At 45.0% G+C, this 17,788-nt stretch overlaps 1 protein-coding gene across 2 annotated transcripts in view; it reads left to right on the forward strand.

Annotated features, from left to right (window-relative positions):
- The first annotated feature begins 148 nt into the window (after nucleotides 1–148).
- The window catches only part of si:ch211-236d3.4 (protein FAM107B), a 23,570-nt gene continuing 5,930 nt past the window's right edge, over nucleotides 149–17,788 (forward strand). Inside the window, exons 1-3 of one of the 2 annotated variants that reach the window (XM_061041620.1) lie at nucleotides 149–380; nucleotides 8,345–8,420; nucleotides 15,586–15,784. In XM_061041620.1, the coding sequence (XP_060897603.1) occupies nucleotides 357–380; nucleotides 8,345–8,420; nucleotides 15,586–15,784 (299 nt within the window). In that variant the 5' untranslated portion in view covers nucleotides 149–356. Of the gene's footprint in view, nucleotides 381–8,344; nucleotides 8,421–9,099; nucleotides 9,249–15,585; nucleotides 15,785–17,788 lie in introns of those variants that run through there. The other variant, XM_061041621.1, reaches the window with a different exon arrangement.

Here is a 17,788-nt window from a genome sequence, read left to right on the forward strand (position 1 = left end):
CACCAGCGAGAGCAGAGAGTCAGGCCGGAACAGGTGGCAGGGACACCCCCCTCCTCCTCCTCCTCCTCCTCCTCCTCCTCCTCCTCCTCACAGTCACACTCTGCCTGTTCCAGCTCTGACCGCCTGCTCTTTTCTCCTGACCCGGTTCGTTCTTGGTTTGATGTTATGAAGCTGGCCGGGCTGCCTCAAAGTTTGGCGGGCTAATCGACCCCAGTGAACGGGCTGTCAGGCTGCCAGGTGGCAGGGGGGAGGAAGAGGAGGGTGGGGGCCGAGGCTGAAGGGGAAAAGGAGAGGAAAGAACCAGAAAGACAGGAAGGCTGCGTGTGAACCTGCGGCTCAGCAGGGAACTGGGAATAATGGGAACCACTTATGGAAAGAAGGTCAGTCCAGCTCTGTTTCTGTTTGTCTTCAGGGGTCTGAAGAGAGTTCCTGAGTGGCTTTGGCTTTAGTTCAACTCCTGAAAAAACATCATTATTTACAGAACAAACAGCCTGTTTCACATTTTATTTTCAAAGACTTACACGCACCCTGACCTGACAAATCTGTAGCTGACATCTTGAACTTTGGGTTACTGGTGGGTCAGTGATCAGAAGGTGGAAAAGTGTTGAAAACTGATTTAAAAAAATTAGATTTAACTTCTTGAATGTGAATATTTATCTTTCGTCTTCTTTCTTTTCCCACATTTCAACAAACTTGAGTTGACTTATGGACAGGCGGTCAGAGAAATAAACACTACGTCACACTCAGACTTCGATACACATTATTCACTGTAATGCTGCTGTCTATATAATCAATCAAATGATTCAGAAATAATGAATCAACAATGAGAAAATAAATAGCTTCTTGCAGGCCTACTTTGTTATGATCATATTCAAACTGAGAGTCTGAGTCCATACTTACACGCAGCTCCCCGAGGCTGCACTGACAGGCTGCTGCTGCCGAGCTAAATGCTAACAACACCATGCTAACATGCTCACAATAACAACACTGACATGCTGCTGGTTTTTGTACACCATGTTCACTTTCTTGGATTAGCCAGTTTGCATGCTAACAGGAGCTACGCAGCACCGAACTCAGAGTACAATTTTAACTTTTATGACTGAAGGGTGGAGATCTAAAAGTCAGGCACAAAATCAACTGGCACAAATTATTATTTGATTTGGAAATTATTTATTAGTTTAAAAATGATTTTACTTCTTCACTTTTTGAGATTTGACGGCTTAAACGACTTGAATACACCACGAAGAATTAAACTCATCAAGTGTATTTTTCTCATTTCTAAGACGTTAAGTTTTATTCCAGGAAACCTTAATAAGCTCATTCCTTACAAACAGTTCAGCTTCATTTCTTGTTTAACTTGTCAGGGGAATGTTGCTTGTAATAAGTATAATTTATTTTTGGGCTTTTTTATGCTTTATTTAGAGATAGGATGCTGGATGAAGGAGTCTGTCTGTCTGTCTGTCTGTGTGTCTGTCTGTGTGTCTGTGTGTCTGTCTGTCTGTCTGTGTGTCTGTCTGTCTGTCTGTGTGTCTGTCTGTGTGTCTGTCTGTCTGTCTGTCTGTCTGTCTGACTGTGTGTCTGTCTGTCTGTCTAACTGTCTGTCTGTCTGTGTGTCTGTCTGTCTGACTGTGTGTCTGTCTGTCTGTGTGTGTGTGTCTGTCTGTCTGTGTGTCTGTGTGTCTGTCTGTGTGTCTGTCTGTCTGTCTGTGTGTCTGTCTAACTGTCTGTCTGTCTGTGTGTCTGTCTGTGTGTCTGTGTGTCTGTCTGTCTGTGTGTCTGTCTGTCTGTCTGTCTGTCTGTCTGTCTGTCTGTCTGTCTGTCTAACTGTCTGTCTGTCTGTCTGTCTAACTGTCTGTCTGTCTGTCTGTCTGACTGTCTGTCTGTCTGTCTGTCTGTCTGACTGTCTGTCTGTGTGTCTGTCTGTCTGTCTGTCTGTCTGACTGTCTGCCTGTCTGTCTGTGTGTCTGTCTGTCTGTCTGTCTGTCTGACTGTCTGTCTGTCTGTGTGTCTGTCTGTCTGTCTGTCTGACTGTCTGTCTGTCTGTCTGTCTGTCTGTCTGACTGTCTGTCTGTCTGTCTGTCTGTCTGTCTGACTGTCTGTCTGTCTGTCTGTCTGTCTGTCTGTCTGTCTGCCTGTCTGTCTGTCTGTCTGTCTGTCTGTCTGACTGTCTGTCTGTCTGACTGTCTGTCTGTCTGTCTGTCTGTCTGTCTGACTGTCTGTCTGTGTGTCTGTCTGTCTGTCTGTCTGTCTGTCTGTCTGTCTGTCTGACTGTCTGTCTGTCTGTCTGTCTGTCTGTCTGTCTGTCTGCCTGTCTGTCTGTCTGTCTGTCTGTCTGTCTGACTGTCTGCCTGTCTGTCTGTCTGGTTTTTTAATCAAATGCAGGAATCAGAAACCTGGATTCTAATATTTCTGATGTGAATAATCAGGATTCTCTGTGTTCATGTGTTCATGTTAACACCATGACCTGAATGAAGGATGTGGTTCATAACCAGGATATTCATGTAAACACACTTAGCCTACATGAAGCGCTTTCACACTGAAGAACTCCTGAAGTGTTCAGACTGAGCGTCATGTGTGATCACAAACATCTCAATGTTTCTCAGCCTCCTCGTGTTTATTCTGCAGAAAGTCAGAGTGAGCTGATGTGAGAACACAGCAGGATATAATCAGGAGAATTCACCTGGAGCCAGTGGGAGGGGCCAGTGGGAGGGGCCAGTGGGAGGGGCCAGTGGGAGGGGGTGGTGTGGTTTTCATCTGACACTACTACGTCTTACCCCAGGAGACCCCCGCCCCCCCTCCTGTCTGACAGGGATAGCCCCTGCTGTGAGGTGCATGTGTGAACAGCCAGGTCAGGAAAATATCAGGAGCAGATATTTTCAGGATTGCAGATGTGAGAATTGCCTGTTGGTTCACGTTTCATGATTTTGTTCTTAACATACATGAACTTGTTTTTGTTTAATAAGAAGCTGTCGATCAATCAGATGAACGTTCATCGATCATATTCATTATGATCATTAGTTTCATTTCCCGTCTCCACCGGCAGGTCTATAACTCGTACTTCCTTCTTTATTATTAAGTTATTTTGTGTGAAATTTCTGCAGATTTGTATTAAAAGTCGAGTTCTTGAGTAAACACACGTTGGTACCGGGTCAGGCTGTGTGCGCTCAGAGGAATGTCAGTCCGCAAACACACTCAAGAGTTTCTGCTCAACCCGAGAAAGGCGACAAATATTTGAGCTGAGGGGCGCGGCACACCTGCTGTACTGGGCGTGTTGGGGTGTATTTGTTGCCATGGTGACGGACAGCTGACTGCATGGTTGTAGGAGGTATCAGACGGGGTCATGTGGCTGTAATGTCTCGGTCAGATTGAGTCATAGGTCTATTTTTGATGTTGAGTTATTCCCACCAATAGCTGAAACTGTATTTATACCTCAACAGCTGCAGGTGTTTTTAAATCACATCATCAGCTGTGATCGGTCATCTTTATGTAACTTATGAAGGATGATCAGGGGTGCAGAAGGGGTGGCATGGGCCCCCCTGAAAAATCTGTTTGGCCACCCCAAGTGCCACCCAAACATCCTGGCTGTGATTGGCTATTTGCCCTGTCAGAGGCGGGACTTATGTAAAAACCAAGGATTAGGTCTTTTTTGCAGAAGGCTGCTCGTAGTTTTCTTTACATACCAATGTAGCAATGTTTTTTCTTTTTAATTTTAAGGTATTCATCCTTAAACTGGACTGATAATCTGCCTTTCTGTGTGGTTTGTGGCTTTTCTCTGGCCGTCCAAGAAGTCTGTGCTTGATCTTTTTCAGTGAGAGAAATTCCAGTTTTATTCTCCTGCTATCTGCTCCTGCTAGTCGGCTCGTTCAGTGTGTTTAATTTGTCTGCCAGTGGATGTGTTGGTGGGTGGATGCCTTGGCCAAGTCGAGTCAGGTATAGTCGGGTCAAGTTAAGTCCAGTCCAGTCGTATCGGGTCGGATGGTTTCAGGTCAAGTCAACAGGAGCCAAGTTCAGAGACTTCAGGTTCAAGCTGAGTCGGTTTTGTGTTCTTTCGGTTCTGAGTCCAGTCAGGCTGAGTTCAAGATCAGCTGAGTCAAGTTGAGTTGAGTCAGGTCATGATGGGTCAGTTTGTAGTAAGGGCCGGGTCGAGTCAGTTCAACAGTAACTCAGTCCAGCCAAGCATGGCGCCACACCAGGGCTAGGGGGCGCTATAGCCCCATCACGCCCCGGTGAATCCCCCTCACATATTTTGGTAGTTTTGTATTCTTTTTAAATAAACTGTAAAAATAGCACCTCAACACATTAGTCAAGCTCCCCCTCAGCACCGGGAGTCCAGCCAAGTCAGGCTGAGTCAGTGGATCTGCATCAGGTCGCGTCAGTTATGGAGGAGTCGGTCAGGTCGTCTGAGGCCGAGTTAAGTTGAGACGGGTCAATCAAATCGAGTCACTCAGAGTCAAAGTAAGGTTGTTGCTGCAGATAGAAATGAATGATTCTGCTCCTCCTGGCCCACGTGTAGGTCGGGCTCTGGTTGTGCTTTCAGAGACTTGACCATCTGTAGACGAGCGATAAGATGTTAAAACTGTCAGCAGGCTCCTGTTGTGTGCAGGGAAATCTTAAAGAGGAAACATAGCAGAACATATTTGCAGACAAGCAAACCTTAAAAACGGTTGGTTATCGTCTTAATATCGACACATCACTTTTCTTTGTGGCTGCAGATAAAAGTAAGGTGCAAGATGTTCCCTAAAGAGTCAAACAAAGGGAGGAGGAGTCAGTGTAATATTGTGTTTGAATACCAGAGACTGCAGAGTTAGAGCCTAAGAGCGTTGGCCTGCTCTCGACCAATCAGAGCTCAGATCCTGTCAGCAGGTCTGGTGTGAACAGTGTGTGAACTCATGTGTGAGTAACTGGATCAGAACTGAGAGGAAATAGCGGCCAAGTATTCTCAGCTTGCGGTTGCGTAACGCTGCTCATTAACCAGAAGAAGAAGAAGATGATGATGATCGTGAGGCTGTGAATATTGACGAGCTGCGTCACGCTGACTGATCCGGGATCAGCCCGACCATCGCCACAAACACTCACAGCACGTTGACATAAAGCAGGTCTGTGTGTTTGTGGTGTTGATGCGGATCATCAGTGGGTTAAAACCAGCTTGAACCAGAGAGGGAGGTTAAGACGATCAGAGGAAATCCTGCAGCTAAAAATACACAAGCAAGTGTGTGTGTGTGTGTGTGTGTGTGTGTGTGCTCACTCACATTTACAGAGATAACAGCAGATTATCATCGTGGTCTCTGATTTCAGAGGTCAGATATTTTCAGCCTCAGTTTCAGCCGAGCGTTTCTATTGGTTAATTCTAATTTGTAATAAAGGACAGTTTTTGGGTGGAAATTGGGGGATGCCAAGCCTTAGGTCAGACTTGAACCCGGGCCGCCCGCTTGAAGGACTATAACCTCTGTACATGTGGCCCTACCAAACTGCCCTGCAATCAGTGCCCCGAGGCTGAGAAGATTGTTACTTCCACCCCCCCAGTTGATAGGACGGTGGATAGAGTAGGAAATCAGGGACAGAAAGAGGAGGAGCCACAGGTTGGACTTGAACCCACTTGGAGGACTTTTGACCCCGTACATCAGGCGTGAAACTAACCGCTAGATCATCTATTCTCATTTAGGGTGATTTAAAAAAAAGAAAACCTAGACTTTCTGTGTCACCTTCCTGTCCAACAGGAAGTAGATCAACTCCACGTCCACGGGTAAAAGACAACACAAGGTTCACCCTCGTTTTAGAACGAGCTTGCTGTTTCTCCTCACTCTGATTATATTTTCTCTTCTTTGCCGCTACGTCCACGTCCGTCATATTCACCGGTTTGAATCTCGTCCAATCACTGAATTGTATCCACTCCTAAACTCACCTGCTGCGCTCTCATTGGCTGGAGGAAACACACCAGCTCCGCCCCCAGAAACGTCCCGAGTCAACCGTCACAAAGCAGAAGAGTAAAATCCAGTGAGAGGACAGAGTCTCTGCAGACACAGTCACCACCACACATGTACGGAGGCCCAGAAGGGACGATGGAGCAGCTTCACTTTAGGAGAAGACTGTGTTTTATTTTGAAGGAGAAGTCTGTATTTTATTTTGAAGGAGAAGTCTGTGTTTTACTTTGAAGGAGAAAGCTCCGCAGCTCTCCTTGGGCTCCTATGTTCACATCCTCCCCCCTCGTTTACTTCCTAAAGATACACAACAACAACAACAACAACAACAACAACAACATGGCTGCCAGCATTTAAACGTCTGTGATATTGTTGGACTTTGAAGCTTTTTCTGGCTGCTGGCTGAAGAAATGTAAGAGCAATGCCAAGACTTTAACTCTGCATGTTGCCTTTCTAATCCGAGGGGATCAAACTCCTCTGAAGCTGAGTCATATTATGTTTAGAGATACTCTGTCTTCAACATCACATGTATGTTATTTCTTCTTCTAAGAGAAGTTTATAAATGGGTTGAGAGTGTTTGGTTGCTGTGTTGCCTTCAGAGGCCTGTGTGGTGTTAGAGGTGTAATGTTGCTGACTGTCCAGCAGAGGGCAGACTGTCCTCAGCTCAGCTCTGATCCTGCAGCCTGAAATGATTCAACCTGAGACGTCCTACCTGAAGGTCAAAGGTTAAATCCTCCCACAGTCCCACAGAGTTAACCTGACATCAGCTGCAGGAGCACAGGGAGTGTTTGAAATGACTGAATCACACTTTCTTTTATGGAATATCATCAGATCGGTCTGAACTCTCCACTCTGAGACGTTTATGTTGTTTAAATAACTTTTGATACGTTGACCTCGGAATTGAGGTGTTGCAGTGATGGAAGTGGGCAAGAGAAGTGGTTCAGATAGAAGTGATTGTACCCGACCTAAAAAGCCTCTGCATGTTTCTAATAAGCTCCACGAGCAGAAACGTGCTCAAACTAGGATCAATATTGGAGATGCTTTTGAAAAATGGAGAGAGGTTAGAACACAGAAAGGTTTACAGACCCATGCAGAGCTGGATAAACACTGAAGCTTCAGAGTCCACCACATGGTGACCTGTGTGAGCATGGACTCTAGAGAGGAGGGGGGGGGGGGGGATACAGACGTGAGAGATGTATAAATCTGATAATAATAGTGAAGAGTTTGGGATCAGTTTTGGTCAGATCGACCTTCATCCTGCAGTAAACAACATTCATGTCACCTCTAGATGCCCCCCCCCCCTCTCCTCGATCCTTCAGGGCTGTTTGGGGGGGGGGGTCTGTGAGACAGTGAGGGCCTTGTCACCATGTTGAAGCCCGATGAAGTCTCTCCTAGCAACCAACACAAAGTCCATTCAGTCAGAGAGGAGGCTTTCCAGCTGACCTGGAGTCTGAAAGGAGACGAGCGGCTGAGAAACACCCGGAGGGGGTGAGGGGGGGTGGGGGGGGTGAGAGGAGGAAGAAGGCTGAGTGAGGAGAGGGAGGATTGGATCCAACACTTCAAGTTGAATGTTTTTAAAGGAGCAGTTCATCTTTTTTTCTGTCACATTAAAGTTCAAACAGAAACTTGAGTTCTGTCTCATCAACAAACCTCAGATTCTTTTTATTGAGTTGGCAGCGTGTAGAATATACTCACATATACATAAATATAAATATATGATTAAAATACATCATACATGTCCTCGTATGTATCCACAAGTACACATGCATAACCAGTCAAACCCCCCACCGCCCCCCACCACCTCCAATTAGCATTACCTTCTGCTGAAAAGAGTTTCTACAGCTGAGAGAGCTTCAGCTTCAGGGATGGCTGTGGCTCAGTGGTAGAGTCGGTTGTCTCCTAACTGGAAGTTCAGAGGTTTGATCCCGAGTTCCTGCAGCTTTTTATTTTTTTTTTTTTTTTATTGGTGATAAGGTGAACAAAATGAAACAAGAATATATAGACATGACAACTAAAGCGAGAACAAACAAACAAAGACAAAAAATAGATATATCCGATGTAGTCCTGGGCGAGACACTTAACCCTGAGTCCGAGTAAAAAAATCTTTCTGCTTGCGTTCACACATACATCTCCTCCGGCAAATATCAGGAGTTTTGAAGTGTGAGCCCTAACAGGGACCTGGGAAATGTCATCTAGTATGCACAGTAACGGTTAAACTAACTAAAAGGTCTGCACCTCAGAACATACGTGTAAAAGAACCGATACAACCTGTACTCTGTGTGGTCCAGACGGCCCGCCTGCATGCTTTATTCAAAGGCTAAATCATTGAGACGTCCTTCTTAATAAGACGAAACTGAACCTGCACTTGTGTAATTTAATTCATGTAAAAGTTCTGGACTTACATGTTCCATCTTTTCTCCTCCCAGAAGGCGTACAGCATCGACCACGAGCCTCCTACGAAGCAGCAGTACGTGAAAAATGGAAAGCACCCGCACGGCAAAGGTGAGTTTGTCCCTCTCAGGTTACCGTCCGACTCTGAGAACAATGTGGCTCTCTCTCTGGGAGGCGAGTCTGACCTGTGGATGTTTTCTGACCGCTCTGTGAGTTTGATGGAATACAACCTGAGGACACTTTAAAGCGCCACACGTTATTCATCAAATCAGCTGTTTTCACACTTGCACTCCGATAACTTCAGGAGGACTGTCCCTGAACTCCTCCTGACTTCTCTGTTCACACATGCACCTCACAGCTGGAGACTATCCATGTCAGTTTTTTATCATGTTTTCTGCAGAAAATGTAATAGGGAGGAAAAAGTCAGAGTTAGAAATGTTGTCTGTTTGCGTTCACACATGCAGCTCGCCATGAAAAACATAAATGCACAGTATGTCAATCTCTGTGAAATCATTATCCCTGATGTTTACAGCGCCACCTTCAGGCGAGAGCGATACAATCAGGACTCTTCAGACTGTCAGCCCGGTTGCTCAAACGGTTTCTTATTTCATACTCGGGGAAAGTGCTGAAGTGTGAAAATGAAGTGAGGCAGCGTGGGAAAAGGCTGAGAGCAGGTTAGAGAGAGGTGGTTTCATAAAGAGGAGGGGGAGGGGGGGGGGGAGGAGGAGGAGGGGGAGGGGGAGGAGTTTAAAGGGAGGCAGGGAGGCACAGATCATGTGACCGTTGTTTTACACTCGGCATGATTCAGTGTGGAGGAGAGGAGTGCTGCTGCTCGCTCAGAGAGACTGAGACACATGTGGATCAGCTCAGAGCAGATGGATCAGACCCCCAGAGGCCCAGCACGCCTCCCCACAGGCGGGGAGGGGATGGTCAAGTCTGGTAAGATGCACAGGACTCACACTGTGCTGCACTTATTTTGTGTTGTAAGATGTGTTGTTGTTTGTTTCTCTGAGGGTTCAAACATCTCATGGACCAAAGATAAGCAGCAGATTTTGTTCTGTGGATCAGTGAGGACGCTGTCAGTCAATTATTACTCAACAAGTCAGAAACTTTCACAACAACAACAACAACTATATTCTCAGCTCCTCCAACATACAGCAAAACATGTTGACACGCTCTCTTTGTGTTTGTTGGGTGTTTTTTGCATGTGGATCTGGGAATCTTTGAGTGTTTATGAATGAGTCCTGACTTCAGGATCTACTCCAGTCATCTGTGAGACTGGCTGAATTTCTCACTGCTCCATTTCATAGTCTACTGAGTTACAGAGCTAGCTTTAGCACTTAGCAGGGAGTGACTGATAAGCAAAAAAAAATCTATAATAAAATCTATTTTAAATCTCAGAAGATAAGAATCTAGATTTTTACATAAATCGATTTTTTTATTCCCACCTCTAATTGTGTCAGAATAAAACCAAAGAAATGTTTTATTTTAGGGGCGGCTGTGGCTCAGTGGTAGAGTCAGTCGTCTCTCAACCGGAGGGTCGGGGGTTCGATCCCCAGCTCCTGCAGCTGATGTGTTCATGAAGCTGCTGCTTCACTGTCATTCTGATAATCAAAACAAGTTGTTTTATTGACATTTTAGAAATAGAGATAAAATTATTGAATTGGTTCTAAGAAATAATTTTTAAGATGTGTAGTAGTTTGATTTTTAACAGCCTTTTTATGCCTTTTTTTACAATAGAGAGAGAGAGAGGGAGAGAGAGAGACAGAGACAGAGAGAGAGAGAGAGACAGCGAGAGAGAGACAGAGAGAGAGAGAGGGAAAGAGAGAGAGAGAGAGACAGAGAGAGAGAGACAGAGAGAGAGAGAGAGACAGAGAGAGAGAGAGACAGCGAGAGAGAGACAGAGAGAGAGAGAGGGAAAGAGAGAGAGAGAGACAGAGAGAGAGAGACACACACAGAGAGAGAGACAGAGAGAGAGAGAGAGAGAGGGAGAGAGAGAGAGAGAGAGAGACACACAGAGAGAGAGAGAGAGAGAGAGAGAGAGAGAGACACACAGAGAGAGAGAGAGAGAGAGAGAGAGAGAGAGACAGAGAGAGAGAGAGGGAAAGAGAGAGAGACACAGAGAGAGAGAGAGAGAGAGAGAGAGGGAGAGGGAGAGAGAGAGAGACAGAGAGAGAGAGAGACACACAGAGAGAGAGAGGGAGAGAGAGAGAGAGAGAGACACAGAGAGAGAGAGGGAGAGAGAGAGAGACAGAGAGAGAGAGACAGAGAGAGCGAGACAGAGAGAGAGAGAGAGACAGAGAGAGGCATTTGTACAGATTTCATTGGGTCAGCGGGGGGGCAGCGGAGCAGGGAAAAGGTTCAATTCTCCCCTTCTTTTTACTGAAACAATCATTCAAATGTAAACAATCGACATTATGAATATTAATATTTCAAAAGAAATCAAATATACCCGGTGCAGTGTTGTCTCCCTAAAGAGAGAGTGAAGTCAAACTCCCTCCAGGTTTGTTGTTCTCAGCTCTGTGTTCATGCTGACAGGACGTTTTGTTTTTTCTGAACGTTAGTACTGACCCCACCTGGGGGAAGAGAGACGACCACGCCCACTCAGGGACGCTGTTTCTAGGGGCATTATAACGAAGTGTCATCGCAAGAGTTCCACTGAAGGAGAACAAAGAAAAGAAAATATTTTCTTTGTTCCAAACGCACAAACAGATAATAACTGAATCTAGTTAGATATGCATATTGTCACGTGAAATTGATCTCAGAATCTTGTTTTCAGATGTTTATCAGCATTTGTCTGCAGCTCTCCGTCTCACAGACGCTCGCTGGTGAAACAGGAAGGAAGGGGCGGGGGAAGTGAGGTGACAGGAAGTGAGGGGGGAGCTGAGGGATGAAGGAGGTGTGTCCAAAGAGAGGGTTTGTTTTGCTCTGAAAGTCACATAGTGAATATCATATTTGTTTAGTATGCAGTTGACTAAAAATACTCACCAGTGCGTCATATTGTTTAAAAGCATCCTCACTTTATTTCTCTAGTTATTACGTTCTTACAAAAAGCTTTAAATATGGAGCAAAAAGTCGAGTAAAATCCAAATTGTAACTTCACGCTGCTCGAGTAAAGTGTTCTTTGCACGTTTGCCGTTGTTCTTTGATATTCTGCTGGTGTTGTTTTGTGTTTTTCAAACCTTTCCTGAATAATTCCAGTCCTGAGTCATGTGTTGGAGAGCGCCGTGGTGCTAACTGTTTCATTAAAGCAGCGTGAGGTTGGTGTGAGGACGAGCTGCGTGTAGGACGAGGAAGATGAAGTCAGTGTTGGCAGCAGAGATTGACTTCAGTGGGAGTTTAGATCAACACGCTGAAATTCTTATGTAATAAAAGATTTTCAGATGTTCAGAACAATGATGGACTGGAATGTAGGCTGAAGCAGATTTGATGTTTGAGTCCTGGTTTGGTCCTGTTTCTCTCAAACCAGGCAATCTGTACCGTGCCTAAGAACGCTTCACCACTAAAGTCCAGTTCATTTGACCGGTGTGAGCGCTCCGATCCGTGCTCATCCACGTCTCCCTTTTTTTCTAATTTATTATTTTTTAGTCCTCCTGTCTTGTAAACTGAGCATGCGTCATGGTCCCATAAAGCCATGCATGTGTTGTATTAAGACGTTATAAGAGGTAACCGTGCTCAAGCCCGGTTAGTCCTGGAGCAGTGTGGGTGCAGGCGGGGGAGGGGGGCAATCATGCTAAATCACAGTACGGGATAAATGGGCCTAGTGTGAGTGCGCCTTGAGTCCTGGTTTGGTCTGGTCTTCTGTTCTTTAAGGTTTAGTTCAGTACTCTCAGCTCGTTAAATCCTTAATCTGTCCAGTATCTTTTTATGTTTTAATAATGGCCTTGTTCAATAATTATTTTATGTTTTTAGTCCTTCTTTAGTCCAGTATTCACTCCCATTTTAATCCAGATGTGGTCCAGTATTCTGCAATGTTTTAGGTCTGGATTGGTTCCACATACTAGCCTGCTACTTTGGCCCTGATGTGTCCTCTTGTGTTTCAGTCCTTTATTGGTCAGCAATGGATTTTATGGATTTTTAGAGATGTCCAATACTCTCTGGTGTTTTAGTTCTGGTTTGGGTTTCTCTTTATTCTTTAGTATGTTGCCCAGATTGGTCCAGTTATAGCTGATAGCTTGTGACGGTCTCAGTTTTAAAGGTTATGTCAATGATTCAGTACTCTCCGTCTATAAGTCCTTGTTTTGTCTTGTCTCATATTCTCTGTTTGTTTTAGTCCCTGCTTGGTCTAACTGGTGTTTTCATGTTAGGCCCAATATTCTGTGCTATTTGACTCTTGGGTTTCCAAAACACCCCGAAAAAGATTTGTTTAAATAAAATACCTACCCACATGTGGACTAGGCCTTAGTCTTGTTGGTCAAGTGTTCTCTAGCCCCGGTTCTGGTGTTTTAGTCTTAGTTATGTCCAGTAGTCTCCATTGCTTTATCCTTGGTTTGGTCTAGTTCCTGTGGTGTTTTGTTTTGTTTTGACTCTGTGGTGTATAAGCCATTACCTGGTACGGTATATGTTGTGATGTTTTGGTCTCGTTTGGTCCAATTCTCTCTTGCGTACTTACTGGAGTCTATGTCCTGGTTGGGTCCAGTATTTCAGGGTGATGGAGTCTTGGTTTTACCCAGTTTTCTTTTGGGTTTAAGTCCTTGCTCCGTCCAATAGTTTGGGTTGTTTTTTACCCTTACATTGTTGGGTTGGTTGGGACTTTAGGACGTTCAGGTTGATCTGTAACAGAGTTCAAAGGGTTAAACCTCCAAAGATCCAAATAAAGGAGGAGATGTAACCATAGATGGACTCATATTGACTGGAAATCATTCAGAAGTTGTTCGAGGTTATTGTTGTAAAATAACGCACTCTGGTCCTGAAAATAATCTGGAGGAGATTTTTACACCTCAAATATTTTATATGTGACATAAGAAGAAGGATAGGTGTGAAGAGGGTCTCAGTTCTGCTTTGGTCCCATATTCTTTAGTGTTTTTAACGCTAAAACAAACAGGATGGTTTTTCTAAGAGCTGATCAATAGCTGCACGGTTAGAACATCCCACAAGTTTATGTTGCAACAGGTCACTTAGTGACCCGAGTGTTTATGTAAGAGGAGAGCAGAGACTTTAACCCTCTGTGTGTTTGAACAGTTATCAACGTGATCTGTGATTTACTGACAGAAACAAATCTATTTAGTTAAATATCACCTCCACTCAGCTGTTTGTTCTTTTTAATCCTGCTTTAGTTCAGATTTCACTCAAAAGAAAAGTGAAGTTGATATGTTGAACGTAAGAATGACAGCAGCATCATGAAGAGGTGGTGCAACTTGATAAATGTTGGAAAAGTTCTGTTCCTGGAGTCCAATCAGACCATGCAGGATGAGAATATATTATATTTCTATGACGGTACGAGTCATCAAAAGGCTTTTTGGTATCAGATTCTCTGCAGCAGGTTGGATTTGATTCGATATCTACATTGTGATTTTATTTCAGGATGAATGAACGAAACAAAAAAGACATTATCTCCTGACATTACTGAGTAACACGATCACATTTCCTCCTGGCCGAGGTGGAGGCAGACAGTCTTCCTCTCGCAGTTATCAGACTGAGGCAGAATCACAGCTTCTAGTTGTAACCAGATAACACGGAGACGTCGATGGACTACAGAGAGGGCTCAGTTTGCACGTCCTGTCTGAAATCAATACGAAAACCACAGAAAATCTCAGAGTCCATCAAGACTTCCTGCAATCAGCTCTGAGATGAAATGAATTGAAGAATCACAGATTTAATTTAGATGAAAAGAAAACTGCAGCACCAGAGAGAAGAGCTGCAAATATTTGATCGGATCAAAAGAAAAGAAAAGACCCGACCCAACAGGTCATCAAACCAGGACCTGGTCCTGATCCTAGCTAACAGGTCATCAGACCGGGACCTGGTACTGATCCTAGCTAACAGGTCATCAGACCGGGACCTGGTACTGATCCTAGCTAACAGGTCATCAAACCGGGACCTGGTACTGATCCTAGCTAACAGGTCATCAAACCGGGACCTGGTACTGATCCTAGCTAACAGGTCATCAAACCGGGACCTGGTACTGATCCTAGCTAACAGGTCATCAGACCGGGACCTGGTACTGATCCTAGCTAACAGGTCATCAAACCGGGACCTGGTACTGATCCTAGCTAACAGGTCATCAGACTGAGACCTGGTCCTGATCCTAGCTAACAGGTCTTCAGACCGAGACCTGGTACTGATCCTAGCTAACAGGTCTTCAGACTGGGACCTGGTACTGATCTAGTTGTATCTGGTGTGTATTTATTGTAAATCAGGTAAAGGTGAATCAAAACCTTCCCCTCACTGATGCTCTGGTGTCTGAAGTCTCTGCAGCCAGGATCAACATCTGGAGCGCTGCGTACCTGAACACATCAGACTGGAGGCCGCTCCAGCGCTCATTTCATTTTTGTGAAATATGACGCAGCGGCATGTCATGTCGGTCTCCGGTTGCACTTGAGAAAGGGGTCATTGTGTGGAGTGAACTGTATGACATCTGATCTCTGACTCCCAGAATATCTGAGGACTCGGATCAGATGCCCGTTAATCTGTCCTTTCTTCTCCCAGACAAACGGGGACAGTTAAGACTTCCCTGCAAGTCTCCCTGAAGCATTGGTTATGACACAGAAAGAGCAGGTCCAGCTTGTACTCTTTGTTGTATCATCTGAAGATGTTTTCACACGTGCACTCCGATCTGTCCCTGAAATCTCCCCGACTCGTCTGTTCATGCATGACCCTCACAGCGTGGAGTTTTCCCTTTTGGTGCGGGGGAAGCATGACGGAAACAGACTCTGCAGGAGATGGTGACATAATTATTTATTTTTGGGCCTTTAATGGAGACACAGGACAGTGGATAGAGCTGGAAATCAGGGAGAGAGAGAGTGGGGAATGACATGCAGGAAAGGAGCCACAGGTGGGATTTGAACCCGAGTCACCCGCCTGCAGGATGCACTAACCACTGCGCCACCAGCGCCCCGTTTGATATATTCTTAAAAGTGACCCGTCATTTAGCCACCATGAGAGAGAAAAACCTCGAGCAGGACCAAGCTACTTAACCAGAAGGCGTCTGGTCGAGAGCTGGCTAAACGCTGAAGCTTCAGCGTTCACCAAATGCACAAAAATATCTGATGCTTTCGTAAAGCGGTGTCATTCTTTAAATGTTTAAAGATTTTTCTCCCTGTCTTTGTGTCTGTAGCCTCGGCGTACGCAAACCTGCAGCAGCACCGTCCTGAGGGCAGGAAGCCGTCCCCGGTGTCCGGCTACGTCCCCCAGCCCGACTACCTGGACGGAGACGAGGACGAGGACCTCATCAAACCCAAGAAACTCGTGAATCCTGTGAAAGCGTCAAAAAGTCACCAAGAGCTTCACCGAGAGCTGATGAGCAGCTGCAAACGGTAACAGAGCTGCGTGTGGCGTCATGAACTGCAGGATGTTTTTAAGGGGGCGTGTACTTCAGCCAAGTTCTTGTTCAGTTATTGAACATTTGAAAAACTAATTCTGATTTAAACTTTGGGTCTTTATACATATTGTAGAGTTTCTATGACTTCCACGACGCCCCCTCCTCTCTAGAGTCCATGCTCACTCAGGTCACCATGTGGTGGACTCTGAAGCTTCAGTGTTTATCCAGCTCTGCATGGGTCTGTAAACCTTTCTGTGTTCTAACCTCTCTCCATTTTTCAAAAGCATCTCCAATATTGATCCTAGTTTGAGCACGTTTCTGCTCGTGGAGCTTATTAGAAACATGCAGAGGCTTTTTAGGTCGGGTACAATCACTTCTATCTGAACCACTTCTCTTGCCCGCTTCCATCGCTGCAACACCTGTTGACCTGATAACTGCTCTCATATCTGACAAACTGAGGGGCGTCCAAAACGGCCGTGTGGGGGCGTGTCTTAAAAGCGCCTACCTTCTCTGGTCCAAACAAATCCAGATCATTCAGGAGCAGAATCTAAAGTTAGAAGGAGGACATACTGACTGCTGCATTGTTGTCAGAGCAGCCAGCACTTCAACATGTTTCCTTAATGATCAGATAGTAAGATACCTTTATCATCTCACTCTCTACACATCTCACTGATTGGACCTTTATCATCTCACTCTCTACACATCTCACTGATTGGACCTTTATCATCTCACTCTCTACACAGCTCACTGATTGGACCTTTATCATCTCACTCTCTACACAGCTCACTGACTGGACCTTTAAATAATAGAAAACATTTCAGAATTAACCAGTCGGATGAAACAATCTACTGGAGCAATAATAAACCTTTTGTCCCTTGAACTGTCAGTAAAAATACAGAACCAGAGTTTAAGAGTAGTGAAATGAGGTTTTGACATCCCGACTTTAACAGAAGTAAATCGACTGCTGCCTCCGTTTGTCCTCTCTGACTTCATCTCAGACTGAATCCTGGCACGCTCTCATCATGTTTCAGATGAGCAGATTATCGTGGGTTAACGACTTTAATCTCTTGATGCAGCGCCGGATAAAAATATGTTTTTCAGTCTGAGATCACGCAACATCAGCTGACTGCCACACGCTGTCGTTTGACCTCCTGACCAATCAGAGAGCAGCATTTGTGACAAGCTATCAAAGAGAGACTCATCGGACTTCCTGCAGGCCGCTCTGTATCTGTCTGCCTCGTCTCCACCGCCGAGCTCAGACGGTGTGAAGTCTCCAGCAGACGCTGCTAAGCAACAGCCTCACACCTCGCAGGAGTGTGGCGCCGAGGATGCTGGGAAAGTTTCCACATCAACTTCACACAGTCGCTCATTCACACTCGGAGCTTTAACACTACAGGCAAAGCGAGGTCGGCTTTTTCTCTTCGGTTTTAACATTCAGGAGGGAAAGTGAGGCTGGAGGAGGCCAAGAAACACACAAATAAATCACACAAACAAACACACACACCGAGCATCAAGAGCTCTTCATCACTCAGGCGGAAGGAGGACATGAGTGGAGATAGTTTTGTGGAAAAAAATAGAGAAAGTTTCTGTGAATGAAAAAGTAGAAGATTCTGTTCTGCTGAAAAAAAGCCTGAAAACAAAAAAGCCAAACTCATGTAGCCTACTCTGAGTTAAATTTCTCTCCTGCAGATTTTACACCCACATAAACTCAAAAAAGGAGAAATTTCAGACGTTAAGATAAGATAAGATGATCCTTTATTTATCCCACAACGGGGAAATTGACAGTGTTACAGCAGCAAAGAGCAAAGACTGCAAACAAAAAGTGAACACAGTTCGTCACAAATCGTCAAATTCTGAAAGTCTTCTTGTGAATTTATGTCTTTTCATCTGTGAGTTTCTGCACTATTTGTCGCTCTCTTTAATGTGATGTTCAAGTTGAATAAACGGGGCTTTTTATTTTAGTAAAGGGACAGTTTGGATTTCAATCAGCTGATGCAGA

The sequence above is a fragment of the Labrus mixtus genome, chromosome 7 (assembly GCF_963584025.1).
Source record: "Labrus mixtus chromosome 7, fLabMix1.1, whole genome shotgun sequence".
Lineage (NCBI taxonomy): Eukaryota > Metazoa > Chordata > Actinopteri > Labriformes > Labridae > Labrus > Labrus mixtus.